This window comes from Drosophila albomicans, chromosome 3 (genome assembly GCF_009650485.2).
Source record: "Drosophila albomicans strain 15112-1751.03 chromosome 3, ASM965048v2, whole genome shotgun sequence".
Lineage (NCBI taxonomy): Eukaryota > Metazoa > Arthropoda > Insecta > Diptera > Drosophilidae > Drosophila > Drosophila albomicans.
This window is the reverse complement of record NC_047629.2, coordinates 3290931-3312964: the sequence shown is the minus strand read 5'-3', so window position 1 is coordinate 3312964 and position 22034 is coordinate 3290931. Positions and strand designations below refer to the sequence as shown.

At 37.2% G+C, this 22034-nt stretch overlaps 1 protein-coding gene and 4 non-coding genes across 5 annotated transcripts; 3 read left to right on the top strand and 2 right to left on the bottom strand.

Moving 5' to 3' along the window:
- Nucleotides 1–861: 861 nt before the first annotated feature.
- Nucleotides 862–22022, top strand: LOC117570203 (patched domain-containing protein 3). Its single transcript, XM_034251691.2, has 10 exons — nt 862–1115; nt 11430–11560; nt 11649–11794; nt 15129–15343; nt 15407–15588; nt 15652–15831; nt 15894–16057; nt 16123–16461; nt 17968–18281; nt 18767–22022. Exons 2-10 carry the CDS (start codon nt 11430–11432, stop codon nt 20681–20683), a joined length of 3588 nt encoding a protein of 1195 aa, XP_034107582.1. The 5' UTR covers nt 862–1115; the 3' UTR covers nt 20684–22022.
- On the bottom strand, nt 10452–10525 carry Trnan-guu (transfer RNA asparagine (anticodon GUU)). Its single transcript has one exon. It is a non-coding gene; the product is annotated as a tRNA-Asn (tRNA).
- Nucleotides 10655–10728, top strand: Trnan-guu (transfer RNA asparagine (anticodon GUU)). Its single transcript has one exon. It is a non-coding gene; the product is annotated as a tRNA-Asn (tRNA).
- Trnae-uuc (transfer RNA glutamic acid (anticodon UUC)) lies at nt 12359–12430 on the bottom strand. The gene has a single exon. It is a non-coding gene; the product is annotated as a tRNA-Glu (tRNA).
- On the top strand, nt 13831–13902 carry Trnae-cuc (transfer RNA glutamic acid (anticodon CUC)). The gene has a single exon. It is a non-coding gene; the product is annotated as a tRNA-Glu (tRNA).
- Nucleotides 22023–22034: the final 12 nt, after the last annotated feature.

Genomic DNA, 22034 nt, shown 5'->3' with positions numbered 1-22034 from the left:
AACTTGATTTGAATATACATATTATCAAGTAAAGGATTATTTGCATACAGGGAATGCTCAGGTGGTATTTCCTATAGAGAGAGGTGTGCTGGTTCATTCCAGAGAACTGCATTCAATAATTATTTATGGTCACTTGGACCCAATTTCGCTTGAAACTCTCAGAAAGGTAAACACAAATATATTGGTATAGCACTCACACATACACAGACGAACACATATAAATTCCCACATGACACCGTTAATCTGGAAGAGAGCGCAAGCGCAGCATTTGCCGCTGAAGAAAGTGGCGAAGTGGCGATTAATGAGCGAAACTGCGACCTTCAGACTCGACTCGAGCAACAATAACAGAAGCAAGATCACCTGTGGAGGAAAAACAGGTATAGGAAAATGATATTTCCCAAAAAATTGTAAACCGGCGCAAACCGGTGCGCAAATGCAACAGCTGAGAAGCCAAGAAGAGAGCGAACTTCAAAGACGCAGAATGAGAGAGAAAGCAATGGTGCAACAGGTGAGCGCATTGAGCGGCAAAGAGAGCAATAGCTCAACAGCGAGCACATGTTAAAGTTGTGGAGAGCGGGAGAGCGAGAGAGCGCGCAAAATTCAATGCGTATTTGCTGAGACGGAGACTGCGGCTGCGGCCGCGGCTGTGACTGCGACAGAGGCTGAGGCTGAGGTTGTAAAAGGCTGAGGCACAAAACATCGGCTGAGTTCAGTTAGTCCGCGAGACGGTCTCAAAGCCAACGGTCGCAACAGTCGCTCCGTCAACGTCGAGTGTTTCGATTACGAGTCCGCCTTTTTTAACGGTTATTTTAAGTGTGAAAAGGAAATACATATTTCTATATACATATACATCTGATACATCTGTTTAAAATGACGGTCAAGGCAGCGCGTGTGCGTGGTGTGCTTTTATAAGGAATATAGTTTCCATCACATAGATAATAAAAATATATCATACGAATGAAGTGCAATTCAAATTTGATCAGAGAGAATTAAAGGCTGATAGCAAATTTTGCAAACGAAAAACTTTTAATATTTTTTTTCTAAAAAAAAAAATAATCATTGAATATATATTTAATTTTGGATATTAAACGAACGAATTCCGCAACACTATCAAGGTAAGTTTCGCACAATTTTCAAATGCGCAATATTCCTTCATTGAGGGTGTCTCCCATTTAGGGGTGAAATTGTTTACTACGTATCGGAATTTGTTGGCCCAACACATTGTATATAGGTCGGAAAATGCGTATGAGAGAAAATTAAGAAAACTACGTCAAATTACTTGAAGTCAAGAGTCAAATTAGAGTTCATTAAGCACTTTTGGCTTAACTCATTTTTTAACCAAACTGCTTCCCTTAAACTGATGTAAAGCCAGTCATATTTAATTTTTATTGCATGTACAAATTGCTATGTATAATATTTCATAGAACTGTAGACATTAGCCCGAGTCTTGAGTAATTTACAATAATTTTATGCACAATTTAGAGAACAATTATTACTAATTTGATGATTGCGTTTTTGGTGCTCATCACTTTAAGATTTGCTGTGAAATAAGTAACAAAAAAAAATAAATAAATAAATAAAAAATTTGCACCTTGGCAAATAATTAAATGTGTTTGCAGTCAAATGAGTGTCTGAAACTAAAACTAGTTTAATTAAAAATAGAAATACTTTAAATTGTCGTGCAAGTAGAGCAAAGGCAACTCTTTCAGCTCGTTTCACTGGCGACTCAAAATAGTTTGGCAGTTAAATGAATGCAATCAAACTGGACCAGAGATCCAATTACGCAGAGAGACAGACAAACAGACAGATGTTTGGATATTGCCAAAGCCAAAGCCAACACCTGAGACTCAAAGCCGAAACAAATTGGCATTAAAAATGAAGCGGAAAAAGTTTTGACACAAATGCAACAATAATAATAACGATACGAGCAGCAGCAGCAACAAGTCCAAATATCAATAGCAAACATTGGCCAATAGGCAAACCCATCAACATTTTTCATAAGTTTGCATTTTGAACATACGACCCGCAATGATTACATAAAGTCCAAAAAGCAAATCGACCCCAAACCCAAAACCCAAACCCAATCAGTTATCGGTCCACACCAATGGACGTCATTAACTGCACACACACACACACACGCACATATGGCAAAAGTTTTGCTCGACAAAAAATCATTCATTGTGATCCGGTTTGCTTTTTCGACTATGTAATGTGAAAACGTTTGTGACACCCCCCAGTCTGAATGTCCCCTTCCCATCTCTACATGATGAAGACATAACCGACAAAAAGGAGTTGCAACTTTAGCCGAAGTTAATGAAAGTTCAAGTGAAATTGCCGAAACCGGTTCGATTGGGTCAAGTTTTTAAATCAATTTTTTTTTTTCAATTTTTGGGGTAACCAATTATGTTCAAGGCCGAAAGCAATTTTGAAATCGAAATGAGAAAGGCCACGCGTACATTTAGTTAATGTTTAATGTAATTAAACAAGTACAGTTATGCTGAAAGTCAATGTGAATTATAGAAGAGCATTTACTATACCATATGGGATAGATAAGTTATTCGAAACTAGGAATTTAAGGTGTCTATTTTCTGATAATGTTCTAAAAAAAAGAACATTTTACAGTAAATACCTATTTATTATATTCTGATCTTGTCATATAAATCTTTTCTGAAAATCTTCTTGAATAATATTACCAAATTTGCAATATGATTAGATTATTATTATGAATTCAAACATTAACTTTAAAATAATCATTATTATATGTGACACGAACTAAGGAATTTTTGTTAAATTTTAAATAGAATATTTTTTACAATCTTCAAAAACATCTTATCGAGCTGACAATATTGTTATTGCTATTTTAATTGCAATAAATTAAAGAACTCGTCAAAGAACATCGTCTGTAAATTAAAACACAAAATTTAAATACACTTTTTTGAAACTTCTTTAAAATTTCGAAATTGGAATTTATGCTGAATTTAAAATATCAATATTTTTGATAATTTTTTAAAATTAAAAAACTTATAGAGTGTTTAAAAAGCACTTCCCTTAGAACATCAAATAAATATTTAAATATTGTTGGGTTTTTTACAAATTTCTTTGGCTTCTCCAAAAACTCTTTCTGCGAGCAGCAGCTGTAATTATTTAGCTTATGTCTGCTTTTAGTGGTATGTCAAGCATATTAATCTTCATCTGGGTGGCACCACAAACTATCACTATCGCTAGACACTGCAGCACAGTGGCAAGCAACTTGCACTTTCTTTGGACATGTGGAGCTAATGCTAATTAGACTTATCACATGACTTTTACTCTTTAAGTTCACTTTCCGTTGAAAATGAGCAATTATGACGGCGTTTTCCAGGCATTTCAGTCATTTCAGCAGCATCGACTTAATAAATCTTCCAATTGACAGACCAATAGAAAAAGCGAGACAGCGACTGAGAGAGTGAGAGAGAGAGAGAGAGAGAGGGAGGGAGAGGCACGTATTGTATATGTTTACGTACCAGGCGAATGCTAAAAAGCAAAAAGAAAGAAAGAAATAAAGCAAACCGAAAGCCAAGTTGAAGGCAAGGCAAGGTAAGAAACCGCCGAGAAATGTTGTAGAAAAAAAGAAAGTGCAATGCTGAGGTATAAAGCACACTGACACACACTAACACACACACGCATACACGTGCAAGCATGTGTGTTGTATTGAATACTTTTTTGTTGTGGTATAATAACTGAGAGTTAACGGCACTTCAGAGCGAACTCTGCTTTATGGCTATAAAGATTTTCTGGAACATGAAGCATGGCCACTTTTCCATTCAAATTGCATATCATGCAGCACTTGGCAACACTTGGCAACTTGCCACAGACACTTGAGGGATGCGAACACCTTGAAGACACTGTTGTCATTGCACAAAGTGTCATTTACTTTAGTCTCCCCATCTGGAATTGGAATTGGAACTGGAACTGAAGCTGAAACTGAAACTGGACGCGACTAATTTGCGGCTTTCGTGTTAATAGCTTAAGCAAACAGTATTTGTTGCTATTTGTTCGACACTTTGCTGTGTTGTTAACTTCTATGGCAATTTGTTAAGTTTAGCAAATTATTTGAACGCTTAAAAGTCGCGTGCTGAAAGTTGTTAATTGATTATCGTGACTTTGGGGATGCCTTCTAGTAAAAGTGAATCTTCAGCATTCCAAGCATTTTCTCAGCTGAAACTAGTTTTCTGTAGTTTTACCTGCTTGAGGATGTTTTCAAAGGAAAAATCTGGAAAATGCATCTATGTATGTATCAACAGGGTTGGAAATCAAAGATCAAAGCAATTAAATAGGAATTTCGACTACCTGCTAAGTTCAAAGAATCATTGTACACAACTGTACAAAAAGAAAATGCCAGCTAAAGATTGTTCTCTGGTAATTACTTTTCCCTTTTCTGTTAGCTGACTTCCTTAGTTATCTACCATTTGAATTTATATTGACAACAATTAATGCATCATTCAGTTTAAGCTCTACAACTTTATTTAAGCCAAACGCTAAAACTCAAGCATTGCCTCAAAAGCTGTCAAATTATTTAGGTAAAGTAATTATTTTGATAAACTATCTGCAATGCAATTACCGGAAATGTTTGCGTTTCTTCTGAAGTACAAAGCTAAAGCGACTGTTAAATAGCCTTTTATCATCTAATCAGATCAACATCAACATCGACCACTGTTCCACTGACCCAAAGCTCACAAAAGACAAGAAATCGAATGCAAATACAAGAAGAGGAAGCAGATAAAGGGGAAGGAAAGAGGGGAAAAATGCGTCTTATAAAACCGTTTTTAAAACGAGCTCGTAAATTGCTAATTAATGCAAAGTCAACGAAACAAAAAAAAAAAAAAAAAAAAAAAAACAAATCAAAAATCGAACAGATAAAAGCTAAATTCAAATTGAAAGCATTTACAAACAGCGAACTACCGGTGTGCGTGTGTGTGTGTGTGTGTGACCGAATGTGTATAAACTAGTGTGTGTGACCCAGTTGCAGCCACACTTGAAGTTTGAAGTCGCAGAAAAAGTAGAAAGTGATTTCGGTATTTTTGTTTGGATTTTTTTGTTTTGTTTTGCGTTTTGGTTATTTTTAGGGACAGAACCCCAAACAAGTGCCGGCTAGCGATAAACGATAAACGATGATCGATTGTTGTTTTAAGTGCTTCTCAATGTTAATGCGTCATCAACCTCGAAGCAAACTAATTAAAATTCATTGCGAACAAATGTGTGGCAACAATTGTAAGAAATACGCAAAGGTTGTTTGCCTGTCTGTCGGTCTGTTTGTCTTTTGCCAAAAAACAAAACAGAAAATCCGCTTTGCGGGGTTGACAATCACAAATCACCAATCACAATAATACAAAAATTAAAACAAAATTTATTTTCTGTTTTTGTCTTTCGAGACAGGCCACGCCCCCAAACGCTAAGGTCAATAAAATGATTGCTCGTGTTCTACTTCAATGACTTGACCCAAATTTAAAGCCACCCACAAGGCAAATGGCAAAGAGTTGTTAGTATTTTTTTCCATGTCTTGTTTTTTTTTGTGGTGGTTGATGATGATTTTGTTTTTCGAGGGGAATTTGGCGTTTGTGCAAAAAAATATATTTAAATATTAATTAATATAAATTTTCGTAATTTCTTCGTATTTATGCTTTGTGCGTCAGTTTGTCTTCAGGCCACACACACACACACATACACACAAAAAAAGTGAAAGTTGTTGATTTTATGATTTGGCAAAAGAAAAACTTGTTGATTTCGGTATTTGTGGTTTCGGCGATGCAATCAATTTGCTCGCGCCGCATTTCGTTGCTTTTGTGTATATTAATAAATTACTTATATAAAAATAAATTGATCAAGAAGCAAAAGAAAAAAAGAAAACGAGGCTGCGCATACAAAATAAAGGCGTGCAAAATGCCGAGGATTATGCAATCCATGCAATACGACAACAGATTGATGATGAAAAACAATTTGCAGAAAGTCCCAGCAGCAGTAACAGCAACAGCAGCAGCTGAAACAACCTGTATGCAAGTGCTGGTAAAGTCCAGACTTAACTGGATATGCTGTTTAATACAACTTAAACAAGCATTCAGACATGTTTATATTATGCTGTCTGAATGTTGCTCAAGCTGCTTTATGAATCAATTATAAGCCAGAGCTTTAGGTGCGAATTCAAAAATATTACTAGAAGTAAAAGTGAGAAGTAGCATCGTATTTCAATTCATTGGATTGCCAGAAATGAAATCTGAATGTGTGTTGTACACTTGAACAGTTAACAAGAAACTCAAAATTAGCAAAAACACTCAAGTTGAGTTGTGTCCGAATGTGATCTGCAGTGACCCAAAAAACAGCAACGAAAAAGATATGAAAAAGCGAGAACAGAGATACACCATATAATACTCTGCAAAATATACAATTAAATTATACTTTAGAGAAGCTTTGAATTATTGCTGAATGTTTATATTTCTGCTTATTACTACAGGGTATAAACTGATTATCTGCCTTTTGATTTGTTGCCCAAAATAAACGCTTGGTGTGGCAAAAAAATTGAGACATTCTTTCATAGAAATCAATATGCATATGAAAGACAACAAATAGCAGGAAAGGCAAAAGTAACAACAACAATCATAATAATATGACACACACACACATTCACATGCTCAGTCATAACAATATAATGCTAAATTGCTACGGCGCTGACCAAAAAGCAACAGCAAAACAAAAGACTTAAGCGACAAACTCTTTTTGGGCAGGCGGCAACTTTCTCAGCTATATTTCTTTTTTGTTTTTTTTTTTTTTTGTATAGAATTTTTAATGTGTTTCTGAAAAATGTGCGTAAATTTGTTTGTAATTTGCATTTGGCATCGGCTTAGAAATGTTTTTATAGAAGAATTTGCCATTAATCCGAGCTGTCACAGCTGTCTTTTGACCCAGTTAACCAAATGAGAGAAGACCCAGAAATTATGCACCAGTCACTGTTGATGGTCTCAATATTTAAATGCGAGTATATGTATATAATTTGTTAAGTATTTCGATTTGTTAGTTTTCTTGGCACGCAATCATGCTAAGGAGAAGTGCGGGAAATTCTCAAGGTGTTGATTCGCTTCACTTTGCTTTGCTTTTGATGCGAACGTGTGATCGCTGCAAATGGAAAACATAAATTGTATTTATTTTGGTTACAATTTCATAAGCTAACAAATCGCTTTAGTCACAGGCAGCAAACTGAAACAACCTAAAAAGTCTGTTATTTGGACATCTAATGTCATTTGCCGGCTGATTATGAAAACCAAAAGTTGAAGCTGCGTCTGCGGCTTGCGCCACAATTGTAAGGTTCATTAATGAACTTTGATGCTCCTCAGTAGGGGGGAGGGTAACCAGCTTGTTTTATACATATGTTGTAAAAACGAAATGTATTTTTACATAATAAAACGAGTTTCAGATAGCTATTTTTAGCGGTGTGGGATTTGAAAGATGTTAACAACTTTTTTTTGCTTTCCGTTCTGAGAAGTGCAATAGAAATGTGCAAAAGTCATGAGTGAAAGTTCCATGATCAAAATTTGAGTGCACTCAAATGAAGAAATGATAAGCATAATTAAAGCAGACAGAGAGAAACTCTATGATAAATTATGAAAAAGAGAAAAATCTGCAATGACAGATCGAAGAGTGTGACGTCTCTTGACTTAAAATCTCGTCAAAGCTTTTTAGATTGATGCATTAATAGTTTTAAGACGGTTTTTATGACTTGAGAAATATTAACAGCATTTAATGCAGCATTAAAATAATAACAAGTAAGAAAGCTGCAGTCGAGTGTACTCAACTGTGAGATACAATGCGGTACTATTTTTAAATAATACCAAATAAATATACCAAAATAGTACTAAAATACTAAATGTTACATTTGGTATATCGATTACATTTTAAATATACACATGGGCAGATAATAACCTTATACTCTATGGGTAGCGGGTATAACAATATAATGCGGTATAATTTTTTAATAATACCAAATAATTATACTAGAAAAATACTAAAATATTCCGAAGAATATATTTGGTATATCGATATACTATTACATTTTCAAGGTACATGACGTCTCGACTTGGTACTGGAAAAATACCAAGGACTATATTTAGTATATCGATATAACATACTTAATGTCGATATTACTATATATTTATATTTGTATGGGTATTCTTTCTGCCTGTATTAAGAAGTGAACGTTTCGTGCATTTATTAAGACATTAGTTTCCTAATTTCAATAGACGTCAGTCTACATTTTCTTTCTACATGTGTATATTAGGGATAGAATGTGGACTAATAAATTAATAATAGATGTGACGACAGAGAGGTGGAAAATTGGGCTTAGTCATGTAGACACGGCTATTTATCAAGTATGCTTTGTGAGATTGGGAACAACTTCATGCTATTCAGTGCAACTGCATTCAAATAATTATTTCACGCTGTCAAATTCTACAAACTAGTAACTAGATAAAGCCTCCACAAATTGGTGAAGTAACTGTCAGTCCGTGCCTCTTATTTGCATAACTCTTTACCGCTCGATTCTCCGAATGTTTACATTATGCCACAAAAGTGACAACTTGGACTTGAGGTGTTTGGCCCTGCTCTGAACTGAGAGTAGACGAGTTTATGCAGATAAAAATTACAAAAAAAAACTCATTTGGCCTTTTTAACACAAACATATGAATATTGCCGGGCAGACTCAACACTCACAACACTGAACACTCGACAACAGCAAAACAATGTGGACTCAACTCAACTGTTGGCAACTTTGTTGCCACAATACTCCTGTTGGTGTTGGGGCGAATGGCTTGTTCATTAAATCACTTTGACATAATGAACCGTTATGCCAACAAAATGTCTCGCTACCAAATATAAAAAAAACAACAACAACAAAGATCCAGAGTTGAGCCGTAACCTTGACTGAAGCGACTTCCAAAAGCCTTCTCTGTGGACTATGGACGTTCATGTTGTAATTTTGTTTTTTTTTTTTGTGTGTTACAATTTGGTAAAAGTGCAGTGTCAGTTGTCGTTGAACCCCAGGAAAAAAATGGAAAGTTGCCCGCATGTAAAATAATGATACAGATGCTTATGCTCGATATACTGTAAACTCATTAAATTAACGTCTATTTGGCGTTTAGCATGCAAATGCCAAGACCAAAAGCAAACAAAACCCGAGCGTCAATACATTTTACAGCTTAATCATTGTTAAACATTTTTAACAGATGCCGATACACTCAGCAGTTTTGAATTAGGCAGCTGCCTTCAGCTGACTTCACAACTTTTTAGTAGCTGGTTTTGCATTTCAACAGCCTAGGACTTAACGATTGCGTTAAGATAAACACTTTTTGTACCAATATTTTAGAGAAGACTGTACAAACAATATAAATATAAAAATTAAGTTGCACCTAGTCTTAATTACAATTAAAGCTTTATTTATTTGTGTATTATAATGTAATTCTTACAAAAAAATAAATATGAAATGAAATATGGCATCGTGCCAGGAATAATAGCTGTTAACAGGCCACTGAACTTTAACAGCTACTCTTAAGTAAACAGAGGTGAATTCGTACTTTACTAATTAACAGAAGTACGTTGCCCTTCGTGTATTAAAGCTTTTACATCTTCCAATTCTAGTGAAAAGGTTTAGTTTTAGTTTTGAAATTACAAAAATATCGATACATACATTTATTTTCATGTGACGAACGTGATGATAATGACAGTCGGTTAACAGTTTGATGCCCACATTGTACATTCAATGTACATTCTGTAATTTAGCAGACACTCAGTCACTTAGTGTATTGTTGTTGTTTATGTCTTCCTTCTTATTGTTATTTCGTTTTCATTTTTTGTCATTAGCCACAGTCTTGTGCAATTATAATGCTAATGTTCTATTCATGTAGAGTACATAAAAGCATTTTGTTTAACAAATTCATAATGCCGAATGCCTATGCCAAATTCTGTGTTTGGCATGAATAATTGCTTAAACAAATGGCGCATCTACAAATATGTCTTAGTAAGAATAATATTCATGTATCACGTATGTACGTTTAGGTTTCCTATGTGTTTAAATCAGAAAAATGTGTTGCTTTAGAGCTTTAAGTAAATACAAAAGAAATTCGCACGAAGCTTTATCCGAAAGACAAAATTGTTATTTTGAACTTCTTAATATTTCACACACTACATGCTCTTAAGAGGAGTCTTAATGCGTTCTAAATTAGTTAAAGTACACCAATTATCTAAAATTATGATGACAATTACTTCAGGCAATATTTTATATACGTACACTTGTACTTAAACACGTGCCTAGGTAACTATTTAAAATTCTTTGAAAACTAATGTGTCTAACTAGTTGATGAAACGTTAAGAACGCTTGTCGTAATAAAAAGTTTCATTTTCAAAAATTTAATATTGCAAAAAGTTATTGCCGCCCCCGGGTGGACTCGAACCACCAACCTTTCGGTTAACAGCCGAACGCGCTAACCGATTGCGCCACGGAGGCTATGTTTGTCTCGAGAATTATAACCTCCATGAAACTAAGAGCGAAATAGGACAAAACAAAAAATCAAAATTCTAACATGAACTTGGCACCCTCAGTACGAAAATGAAATTTGACACGGAGAAACCAACAGCCTCCGTGGCGCAATCGGTTAGCGCGTTCGGCTGTTAACCGAAAGGTTGGTGGTTCGAGTCCACCCGGGGGCGGCAATAAATTTTTTGTTGATATCTTTTATTTTCATATAAAAATAAATTGTAAAAATTATTTATTTTATTTAAATAGAATAATTACCTGTCCATACATGTCTACAACGTTTTGTGTGTTTAGCTAATAGCACCGAACGATAAATACGCATGCTTTTATTATTACCGCCGTACTTGACTTCTATAATCATGCTAATAGTGCACATTAGCTTATATTTTCGTCGTTATTTATTTTATTGCTGGGTTTTGTTAGTTGAACAAGGGCATTTTTGTTTCTCAAATTCATTCAGACAAAACAACATTCAGAAAACAGCACTAATGCTGAGTGTTGAGCGTTGAGACAGCGGAGGCTGAAAATGTGTGCGTGTGTTAAGTTGAAGTTGAAGGTGTCGATGAACAAAGCCAAACAGACACGAAACCTCATAGATGTACGCAATTGTCGACGAGTACTTATTGCCTATAATAATAATAGCACCAATCTACCTTTGCCTTATGTCTTTCACCTTCACTAGACAGAGCTCATACGTGAATTCGACATGCACGCAGTGAGAAGCAGCACAGATTTAGTGTTTTTAGATCTTAAGCTTTTGTGTGATTAGTTTTTTGTTTGTCAATTACTTCGTTAATTGAGAACGGTTTCTATAAATTTTTTTATTTAGTTGTACTTTATAATAATATCTGGTGAATTCTTTCTATTTTTGCAGATGACTTGCGGCATATCTTGTGTCGATAAGACACTAAATAAATCATTCTACCATCTCGGCATTTGCATCGCCAAACATCCGGGCTACTTTGTCATTATACCTGTGATGATAACTTTGTTGTGTATGACGGGGTAAGTTGATGATTATGAAATGTTGTCTTTGAATATGCATATTAAATGCGAATATTTGGCCTCATTTTTGTTAAATTATCTTTTGCAGCTATCAACAATTAAAATATCAAATCGATCCTGAATATCTATTTTCGCCCATTAATGGCGAGGGAAAGGCCGAGCGTGCCGTTGTTGAGCAATATTTTAAGGTGAATTATACGCATCGCTTCAATGTGGGACGCATTACGAGGCCCGGTAAGTCAACAACGTCAGCAAAAGCGACAAACACAAACAACACAAACAAATATTTTATGGCAATAATGGCTGCTAGCATTGGGCAAGTGAAATGGCTCGACGACACCCCTTTAGTCATCCAATTAAAAATTGCAACATATTTTGCAACTCGCCGCATCCGTGACGTCGCAACGTTAGTTCGCCGAAATATATCTAGGTATCGCTAGGAGAAGCAAAATAACAAAAAACCCATTACAAAATTACCTCTGATTTAAACATTTTTCCGCGCTGACTTTGAGTTCAAGACTACCTTAAAATATGCAACGGGGAGATGAAAGTGGGCATCATTTATTATTGAGGTCTTGAACTGAGAAGCGTATATTTCTTTACACGCTATTAACTCTGTTTAATGGTTTATTAGCGAGAGGCAGCAACAATGCCTTACAAATAACACTAAATTGCCTTACGATATTGTGACATATAAAACAAAAATTATGGCAACACATATTGATCAAATTACATGAAAATTGATTAAAATTTAAGAAAAAAAAACGAAAAAACAATTTAATAAATTAAAAAAATTACTTCCCATACCGGGAATCGAACCCGGGCCTTCTGGGTGAAAGCCAGATATCCTAGCCACTAGACCATATGGGAGGCGGTTATTCTATTAGCAAAATATTCAAATATTAGACACAGCTGCCAATCGATCAAAACTAGTTTAAGATTGTAGACAAAAAAAGATAACTGGAAATTATTTTTAGTTGATTATAAATAGACGAACCATTCGTGTTAAGATTGCAGTAAGCGTGAAAATTTATTGTTAGTGCAAAATTAAAAATTATTGACCCATAAAAATCGCAATATTTTAGCAACAAAAAAGTACGCGCCCACATGAAACTCTTAGCACACAAATGGAGAAATATTATGTAGTAAGTGTTTGGAATTGGTAAAAGTTTTGTTTTTGCGAAAATAATTAAATAATGGCACGTAGCAAAAAATAAAAATAAATGTTGCACAAAATTAAAAAACGTGCGCACTATGCACAGTTGAGTGTTCGAAACGAAACGAAACGATTAAAAGTAACCGCAGCAAACTCGTAAAAAATCATCAAAAATAATGAGCACAGTCAAGTTGAACAACTTACTGAATTTACCACACAAATTTTTAAGCTGGACCATTAAAAATAAGAAGAAGAAAACAAGCACACAACTATGTATGTATTGAGAGATATGCGCAAATTAACAAATGATTCTTGCGAAATGAAATTTGCTGGCCTCATTCTGAATGGTGCTGCTGCACTCGATGTGCGAATGTGCATCGAGGCCTTAACTTAACTGCTTAGGTGATCAAAGAGCTAGTTGCTTTTTTCTAGAGTCTCAGCTCATCCAACCACACTCATCTAACCACTCATTTATTCATTCAACATTCGAGCTTGATTTATGATATAAGTGCGCTTAAGATGTGCGTGTGTGTGTTTTGTGTTTTGTTGTGGCAGCATCATTGAACTTTGTTTTGACAATCGCTAATGCTGAAGATGAACAAGTCGAGCAAGTCGAATGGCAATGGCGTTGTCTTCTTGCTGCACACAATGAGCAATTTGTGGTGCATTTTAGTTAACTGTATATGGGCATTATCTAGACCGCATTAGTCGGTTACGACCAGTTGACTGCGCTTCGCTTCGCTTGCACTTTATTCCCAGACACGGAGGCGATTTCAAATGCTTTTCAAACCAAAAACCGCAACGTGTGTCCGCGCCCGCTTTGTTGCATGTGATGTGTGTTGTGTGTTGTGTGGCAAACAAACCTCTAATGCAACTTTCACCCCGTCCAAACGGACTCTGATACATTTTTGTAGTATGTAGCGCAAGAAATTGTTGCTTCATTTTTTTTCTGCTTTTTTATCGCCTTGGATGTTATATAAATTGATTGGGACCATAAAATAAACTATTTTTTTGTGCGAATACAATATAATAAATGTATTAAATAAATTGCAAAACACTAAGGAGTCTCGTCGCATGCCATTCAACTATCACTTTGTCGCTGCTGTCAAATATATCCCATATTGTCTAGTGGTTAGGATATCCGGCTCTCACCCGGAAGGCCCGGGTTCAATTCCCGGTATGGGAAGCACAATTTGTGGAATACTTTTTTGTTTATTTTTAATTTAATTTTTAACTTTTTTTAAATTATATAAATTAATTGAACTTTGTAATGGTAATTTATATTTGATTTTGACCAGCGATGGCTAGCATATTGAATATGTTCATCTTCTTTATAGAGGAACGCAAATGGGTAATTTTGTAATTTTCGATAGTGATTGATTGTCTTAAAGAATATTTTGATTGACAAAGAATTCTTTGTGGCCAAGCCGCTTTCAGTCCATCAAAATTCACTCACTTATGATGCCATTTAAATTCACATCATACTTTGATAATCGAAATTTATGAACAGCAAACTGAAACCAATTAAATTGATAAGCAGCTGCCAAAAGCATTTATGCATTTGAAGTGTAATATTATCAGCAGCACTTTGCTTGATTATCAGAAATCACTTGAAATGTATCTCAAGTGTCTTCATTTGTATCTATTATCGCGACAACGTGCAAAGTATTCTTATGTCAAAACTCTGGTCGGCCTTTACAAGTTCATTCATAAAATGCCAAGGCAACGTGTGGACTGGCACGTTCTGTCCAGATGATCAACCAAACATTTCTTATAATCAATTGGTATCCAATGTACGTAGATATATTTGTACGCATATCGAAAAAATGTATGTACAGTGGGTCTGGTATGTGGCAAACACTGACGCAAGTTGGATGGAGCTGCATTTGTTATGGCGCATTAAACACTCAAACGATTTGTACAATATCAAAGTGGAAGTGAATTATACGGCGAACTAAACGGCGCACACACGAAATAAGTAATAAAAAATAAAATAGCAGCAACTTAAATGAAACTCATTCGAATTATTGTCACGTCGCCACATACAATGAAGGCGCTGCTTGCTGGCTTGGCACTCAAGGAGGAGGCCTAGCTAGTGCACACTGGCACCAAATAGGGTCAGCTTTTGATTAAAATTGCGACAAATACACGTTGAAGACTTAGTCACTAAGTCACTGGACAATAAACTCGTTTATGCATTTCATAATTTCATAAACAAATTATTTAATGAAAGTTTAAATATCTATCGAATTGACAAAGAAATCGAAAACATAAAAATATGGTAAACGAATCAATGTACTGTTACCTTGACTCGATTGGGGCAACCTTCACGCATGTGCCTCGAGGCGGCAGTAGGAAGTTAACCGTATCGAAACATAACTCTAATCGATTCCATTCTTCTGTCAACTGCAGGTCGCTTTGGTCGAGTCATTGTCATACCCAAAGATGGCGATGACAATATGCTGCGCCGCGAGATCTTTATGGAGCTGCGGCAATTGGACAATCTCATACAGAATGCGACGACGACATTCGATGGCGATACATTCACCTACAAGGACAACTGTGCCCGCTGGGAGAACGAATGCTTCGAGAATGACATTCTCAACCTGGATGCACTCATGGATGATGTAAGCAAGGCAGACTTCAACTTCCATTACAGATGAATTAAATTACTTTTTAAAATCTTTTAGATCGAATCCGGTCAGCTGAATCTCACATTTCCCATTATGTTTAATCCCGTGACGTGGGATGCTCACGCTTTTCCTGTGTTCTTTGGAGGCACAAAACTAACCGAGGATAACTATATCATAAGTGTGCCGGCCATACAGTTGGTCTACTTTGTCACGGCGGATAATAAACGACAAGATGCCAAGTAAGTGGAAAGAGCTAGTGAACAAATTTGAGAAGTTTTTAATGTGTGAACTTTCTTCCTTAGGGGCGCTGAGTGGGAAGAAACTTTCCTTCGGGTTGTGGGCAAGGCTGAGAACTCGGGCATGTTTAAGCACATTTCGGTTTCATATTTTGCCTCTCGCACTCTGGACCACGAGCTGGAGAAGAATACGAAAACAGTTGTGCCCTATTTCAGTTCCACTTTTCTGTTAATGGGTCTGTTCAGGTAAGTGGCAAAGATCCATGAAACATTTAAACAGCAATTATAATTATTATTGATCTCATTAGCATCATAACCTGCATGATGGGTGATGCGGTCCGCTCGAAACCTTGGCTGGGTCTAATGGGCAATATTTCGGCCATTATGGCCACACTGGCTGCCTTCGGCTTGGCCATGTATTGTGGCATTGAGTTCATTGGCATCAATCTGGCTGCACCTTTTCTCATGATTGGTAAGACATTTGCTGCTTTTGTGGTTGAACTTTACTTACTCTTTGGTATCTTTCTCTTCAACTAGGCATTGGCATCGATGATACGTTTGTCATGTTAGCTGGTTGGCGTCGAACTCCCGCCAAGATGCCAGTTCATGAGCGCATGGCTCACATGATGTCGGAGGCTGCTGTTTCAATCACCATCACTTCGGTTACAGATTTCATATCCTTTTTGATTGGCATCATCAGTCCGTTCCGTTCGGTGAAAATCTTTTGCACCTACTCAGTGTTTGCCGTCTGCTTCACATTCATTTGGCACATCACTTTCTTCGCCGCCTGCATGGCCATCTCGGGCTACAGGGAACGCAAGAATCTTCACGCCATCTTCGGCTGCAAAGTGAAGCCCATGTCCGTGGCTATTAAGGGTGAGTGAGAAATTTTATTCGATTATTTATTGGTATTTTGTAAGGGTTTTGATAGAATTTTTTTTAATAACTAAGGTTCTAAAAATTAGAAAAAGGTGGAAGCATTATAGTTTATTGGCATTTAAATGTGATAGTTAGCATTGATGATTGATTAAGAATTGCAATCTAGAAAAATTGAGCAAGAAAAAATTTAGAATTTAGAACTTCTGCTTCAGAAGAAATAAAAAAAAATGAAATTGAATTATAATTTATATTATATGTGAATGCTTCACTCTATATAATAATTTCAAAATGAACTAATATGTTAAGTGCTGAAAAGATCTATAAATCTTCAAAGAAAAAAACTGTTATTCTCTTAAATGTGTTTTAAAGATCTGCTACTTTAGATTACTCAATTAAGCGAAAGCGCAATTTTTTGGATCCCATTTTGCCATTAAATAATACATGAAGCTGACAGTACTATTATTTAGAAATTTTTTATCATACAGCTTCTGCTTTTCTTTCAGAAGTTGTAAATCAAATAAAAATACACGTTTATTACCTTTTGTAAAAAGTAAGAAAGCTATATTCGAGTGTGCTCGACTGTGAGATACCCGCTACACATTTTTAATGAAATAAATACAGTGCGTTGTTATTCTTAAAATATACCAAATTAGTATACCACAAAAATACTGCCCTCAATATTTGCTATATTGATATAATACTACATTCAAAATATACCGTAAAGCAATAAAATATATCAGATTGTCAACTAACACCCGTATTATATCAAGAATTTATCTACTTTGTAGGATCTATTTCTGCCTGTTACATACATCCTATAGGCAGAACGTTATAATACCCTTCTACCCTAAGGGTAGCGGGTATAATCAATAAATCTTATCTTGTTAGTTTAACAAATTAGCTGAAATCTGTTTTTAGAGCCCACTTTGTAATTAAAATAAATAATTCAATGCCTGTAAAATGATTTAACCAATTAACTAGAGAACCTTTAAAACGGTGTACCTGTCAATCACTCTTAAAGAAGGTGGATCACCACTATTGTTCAACTAGTTGGCTCTTTTGTCTTTTGTCAAGCATAAAATGAAGCAATTTTCAACGATCGAGTGCGCTTTATTGATGACGAAACACGGTTTAAACATTGGTCGTTGGTCGTTGGATTGGCTCACTTTGGCTATGCTTTTTGCACAGTTTATGACAAGGTCCACTTTGTTGCAGTTGTCTGGCCAGAACAACCGGCTTACGAGACAAGCTTATTAGTTAGTTCAAGTATTAGTATTTTTAATTCACTTAGACGCGCTGTGACCAGCAGCTGCAACATGAACTTGATCATGAGGCAAACGAAACAAAAACTAGACTAGTCGAGAAAGACAGAGAGAGAGAGAGACGCTCATGAACGGCGATAGCAAACCCAAGAATTGGGGTCATTGGCAACTGGACTAACATACTCACTACTATACTATTATTATATTGTTATGTGTGACTTTTTACAACAACTCTTTGCAGAGAAACGCAACTTCCTCTACAAGGCGATCATGGCTGGCGGCATTGATCACAACGATCCGGATAATCCCATCGATAATAAGGATCACATGTTCATGGCCTTCTTCAAAGACAAACTCGCTGCTGTGATTAACAACAAATGGTGCAAGATCTTGATCATTCTGGCCTTTGCCACCTATCTGGCTGGTGCTTGCTATGGCGTCACACAGATCAAGGAGGGATTGGAGCGTCGCAAACTGTCACGCGAGGACTCCTATTCCGTGGAGTTTTTCGATCGTGAAGATGACTACTATCGCGAGTTTCCCTATAGAATGCAGGTGAGTTGTCTACTAAGAACAAAAAATAAATCTTGAATCGCACTGAAATCTTCTCAAAATTGAGCGCAAAAGTTAAAGTTTTAAAGATCGATATCAAAATTCTACATCAGGAATCTTTAAAATCTAGGTTAACTATTTTTGAAAGGCAAGAGTTATACTAATAAAGTAAAAATGAAATCCAGAAGAAATTCTCATATCAAGATACAACATTCCTAAGTCTTTCTTTTTTATTTTGATGCGATTATTATGATAGTTGAATACATATAATTTTCAAAGTAAGAGTATTTAATTGTTTTGCTTTTGGGGGGTACAAAAACAAAAATGAAAATCTTGAATTTGTTTCCTTTTTATAGCAAAATATTTGAAAATTGAAATTTTATTTCAATACTTTTTTGGATTGAAATTCTTAAATTTTTTTCAAGATAGAAAAGTTCTCTCAAAACCAAAAAAAATCTTTCCTAATAACGCTATAAATCTCTTGACAGGTTATCATTTCGAGTCCACACAACTACTCGGATCCCTGGGTGCAGGAGCAAATGGAGAATTTGACCAGAACATTAGAGCACACTTCGTATGTCACCTCTTCACTGTATACCGAATCCTGGCTACGTTCCTTCCTCTCGTTCATGGATCGCAACTATGACTATCTGAACATAACCATCGATGATGAGCCCTCTTTCATCGAAGCAGTCAAGGAGCATTGGCTCTTCCCCGGCAATCCATTTTCACTGGACGTGCGTCTAAATGAGGACGAGACACAGATCATCGCCTCTAGATTCCTCATTCAAGCGGTCAACATTACAGACACGAATCACGAGAAGGAAATGGTTAGAGATCTGCGTAAAATCTGCAAGGACTCCCCGCTGAATGCCTCCATCTTCCATCCCTACTTTGTGTTCTTCGATCAGTTCGAATTGGTGCGTCCTGTTTCCCTCCAAGCCATGGTTATTGGTGCCATCATCATGATGATCATTTCGTTCATCTTCATACCCAACATTCTTTGCTCACTCTGGGTCGCCTTCTCGGTCATTTCCATTGAGCTGGGCGTGGCTGGCTACATGGCACTATGGGATGTCAATCTCGACTCCATTTCGATGATCAACCTGATCATGTGCATTGGCTTCTCGGTGGATTTCACCGCACACATTTGCTACACTTACATGTCCTCGAAGAAGCGCAGTCCTAAGGCGCGAGTCCGCGAAGCACTTCACTCCCTGGGTCTGCCCATTGTGCAGGGCTCCAGCTCCACGATCTTGGGCATCATAGCGCTGCTGTTAGCTCAGAGCTATATCTTCTTGGTGTTCTTCAAGATGGTCTTCCTGGTCATTTTCTTTGGTGCCATGCACGGACTTTTCCTGCTGCCCGTTTTGCTGTCGCTCTTCGGTCCCGGCTCGTGGCTGACGTGGACGGGACGTGACGATGGTTCCGATGCGGAAGTAGATGACAGCGTGGATGATGACATGAAGCTTGGCCACGTAATGGAGAAACCCTTCGCGCAGTCCTATTACATGCAGTACCCCAGCATGGGTCTGAATGGTCCTTTTGCCTATGGCTCCAAGGGTTTCCTCGGTGCACCCTACAAAGCCTACGGTGTGGACGAGAAGGATCAGGGACTAGGCACGTCTGGTGAGGATTCGTCGGAGAGCAGCTCGAGTCGCTCGCAGCGTCGCCAGCAGCTGGCGGCCAATGCCGCAGCGTCCCCCGAGGATGCCACACAAATGCGACGACGCTATGAGGATGGCTGGCGTCGGTCCAGCTACCAGAACATCTATGGCAATGGCAATGTCAATGGAGGAGCACAGTTTCAGGCCCAGCCCGATCTCTATGGCCAGCAGGTGTCGGCGGCCGAGTGGCGCCAGCGCCTCGATGCCCACGAGCAGCAGCATCGCAACAGTAAGCAGCGACGCAATGAGAGCTACGACAACTACGATCGCGACATGCAGCGGGCGCGTCGCAATTCCCACGGCGATGTCATCGACGTGCACACCCCGACGCCCACTTCGTCCCTAGACGAGCGCATGCGGCGACAGTATCAGCTGGCGATAAGCGCCTCGGCGGGCAGCGGCGACGACAGCAGCTATCATCATCGTGAGCAGCCCGAGTCAAGTCCAGGCGCCGGGCCACTGGCGAACAGCTCAGCGAAGCGCTATCATCGCCGTCGCTCCTCGGAGGACTCGACGCGTTACCATCAACGCTGGCCGGCGAACATCGAGGAGCGTCGTGCCCGGAGAGCACATTCGCCCAGCGCCCAGCGACACTCGCAGGCGCATTCGTACTCAGAGACTGCCGCAATTGCCGCTAGCTTTGCCCGTCGCTCGTCCTCGCATCACAATCTTTATCAGCCGTCAGGTGTCAAGGCGACAACGCATCAGCCGCCCACTTATCAGTATGGAGATTACTAACTCGCTGGCCACTTGAAGTCATCAAGATAACCGGGACAGCTGTCCTGTCAAAATGCTAAACAAAAAACAGAAAAATGAAAAACAACAATGATTACACTTAAGTATAGTTTAAAACATTTACTATTTGCCGTGGCGATCATACTCGTAATTTGCTGTGTTTATGTTTATTCTATTTTCTCTCTTCAAGTGCATTCAAGTCGCCTACAACAGCTTTCGGATCCGTCCAACAGTTTCTTCTCTCAGTGCAGTTTAAGCGATCTGGCAACGCTGCAGTATGTTAAGTTGGCTGCGTCTGACTTAAGCTTGTTTATGTTGTCCAGTGCTGCCAATTTTATGCGTTAAAAGAAGACAGATTTTAATTAGTTAAATTATATTATGAAAAAAATATATATACAGAAACGATCTGTGTATCCAAATAAGCATTCTTTTTATCATCTTAGGACTTATAGTATAAATTTCGGCATAAAGAAATTGAATATTTTTCCCCTTTGAAGTTGTTAAGGAAGTGAAGAGAAAAATATCAAAGTTTCTTCTACGGAAATTTTTGCTATTCTATAAAACACAAAGTGATAGATATTATGTTAATTTGGAAAATATATAACACACAAGGTTTCTTTATGTAATTTGTTAAATAATATAATAAAACAAATTCAAGTTTGACATTTTTATCGCAATAAATTGGCAACCCTGAGGTTGTTGATTTAACAATGATTTCGCAAACTGGCGCCACGGCGTAAACACAGCAATTAACTCAATTGCCTGCACTTTTGCCTTGCCCTCCCCCATTTAAAAAATTTTATATATATTTGTTGAGGCAACTAAAGTCACACAGCAATTGGCGAATATTCCATTCAATTATGTTTATACACCGCTCTATTTAAGCTAATTCCAATTCGAATTCTCCTTACTTTTTACAATGCTGACTAATTCATTCCACATATTTGATTCTATTTATAAAGCAAACTGTTTTCGAGCCGCCTTTAACTCGAATACAATGTATGTATTTCATGAAAAAAAGGCACACGCAAGTCACATAACACTTAACTTAAGTTTTCACTGTTAGTTCATATCAATTTCAGTCAGACTTTAATCAGTGTTTATTTAAATTAAATTTAGCTGTAATTGTAACTGTGCGACCCTTCGATGCGGTCCATTCGATGATATTTTGTATAGAGCTAGCAACAAAAATAGCTATAGATTAACTGAATAAATATTTAAACTACTAAATGTCAAGAGCTGCGCTAATGTGCAGTCTTAGCATTTTACACATAAGTTATAAGGGACACAAGTTTGTAGAGTGTTAACGATTTTTGCTATTGAATAAATATTTTATATTTTCCTAGAAACAATG

Excerpts from the sequence above, each read along its gene's own strand:
- LOC117570203 (XM_034251691.2), top strand. The coding sequence starts at position 11,430 with ATGACTTGCGGCATATCTTGTGTCGATAAGACACTAAATAAATCATTC. Across the intron at positions 11,561-11,648 it reads ACTTTGTTGTGTATGACGGG|CTATCAACAATTAAAATATC; the intron begins GTAAGTTGATGA and ends TATCTTTTGCAG. Across the intron at positions 18,282-18,766 it reads AGTTTCCCTATAGAATGCAG|GTTATCATTTCGAGTCCACA; the intron begins GTGAGTTGTCTA and ends ATCTCTTGACAG.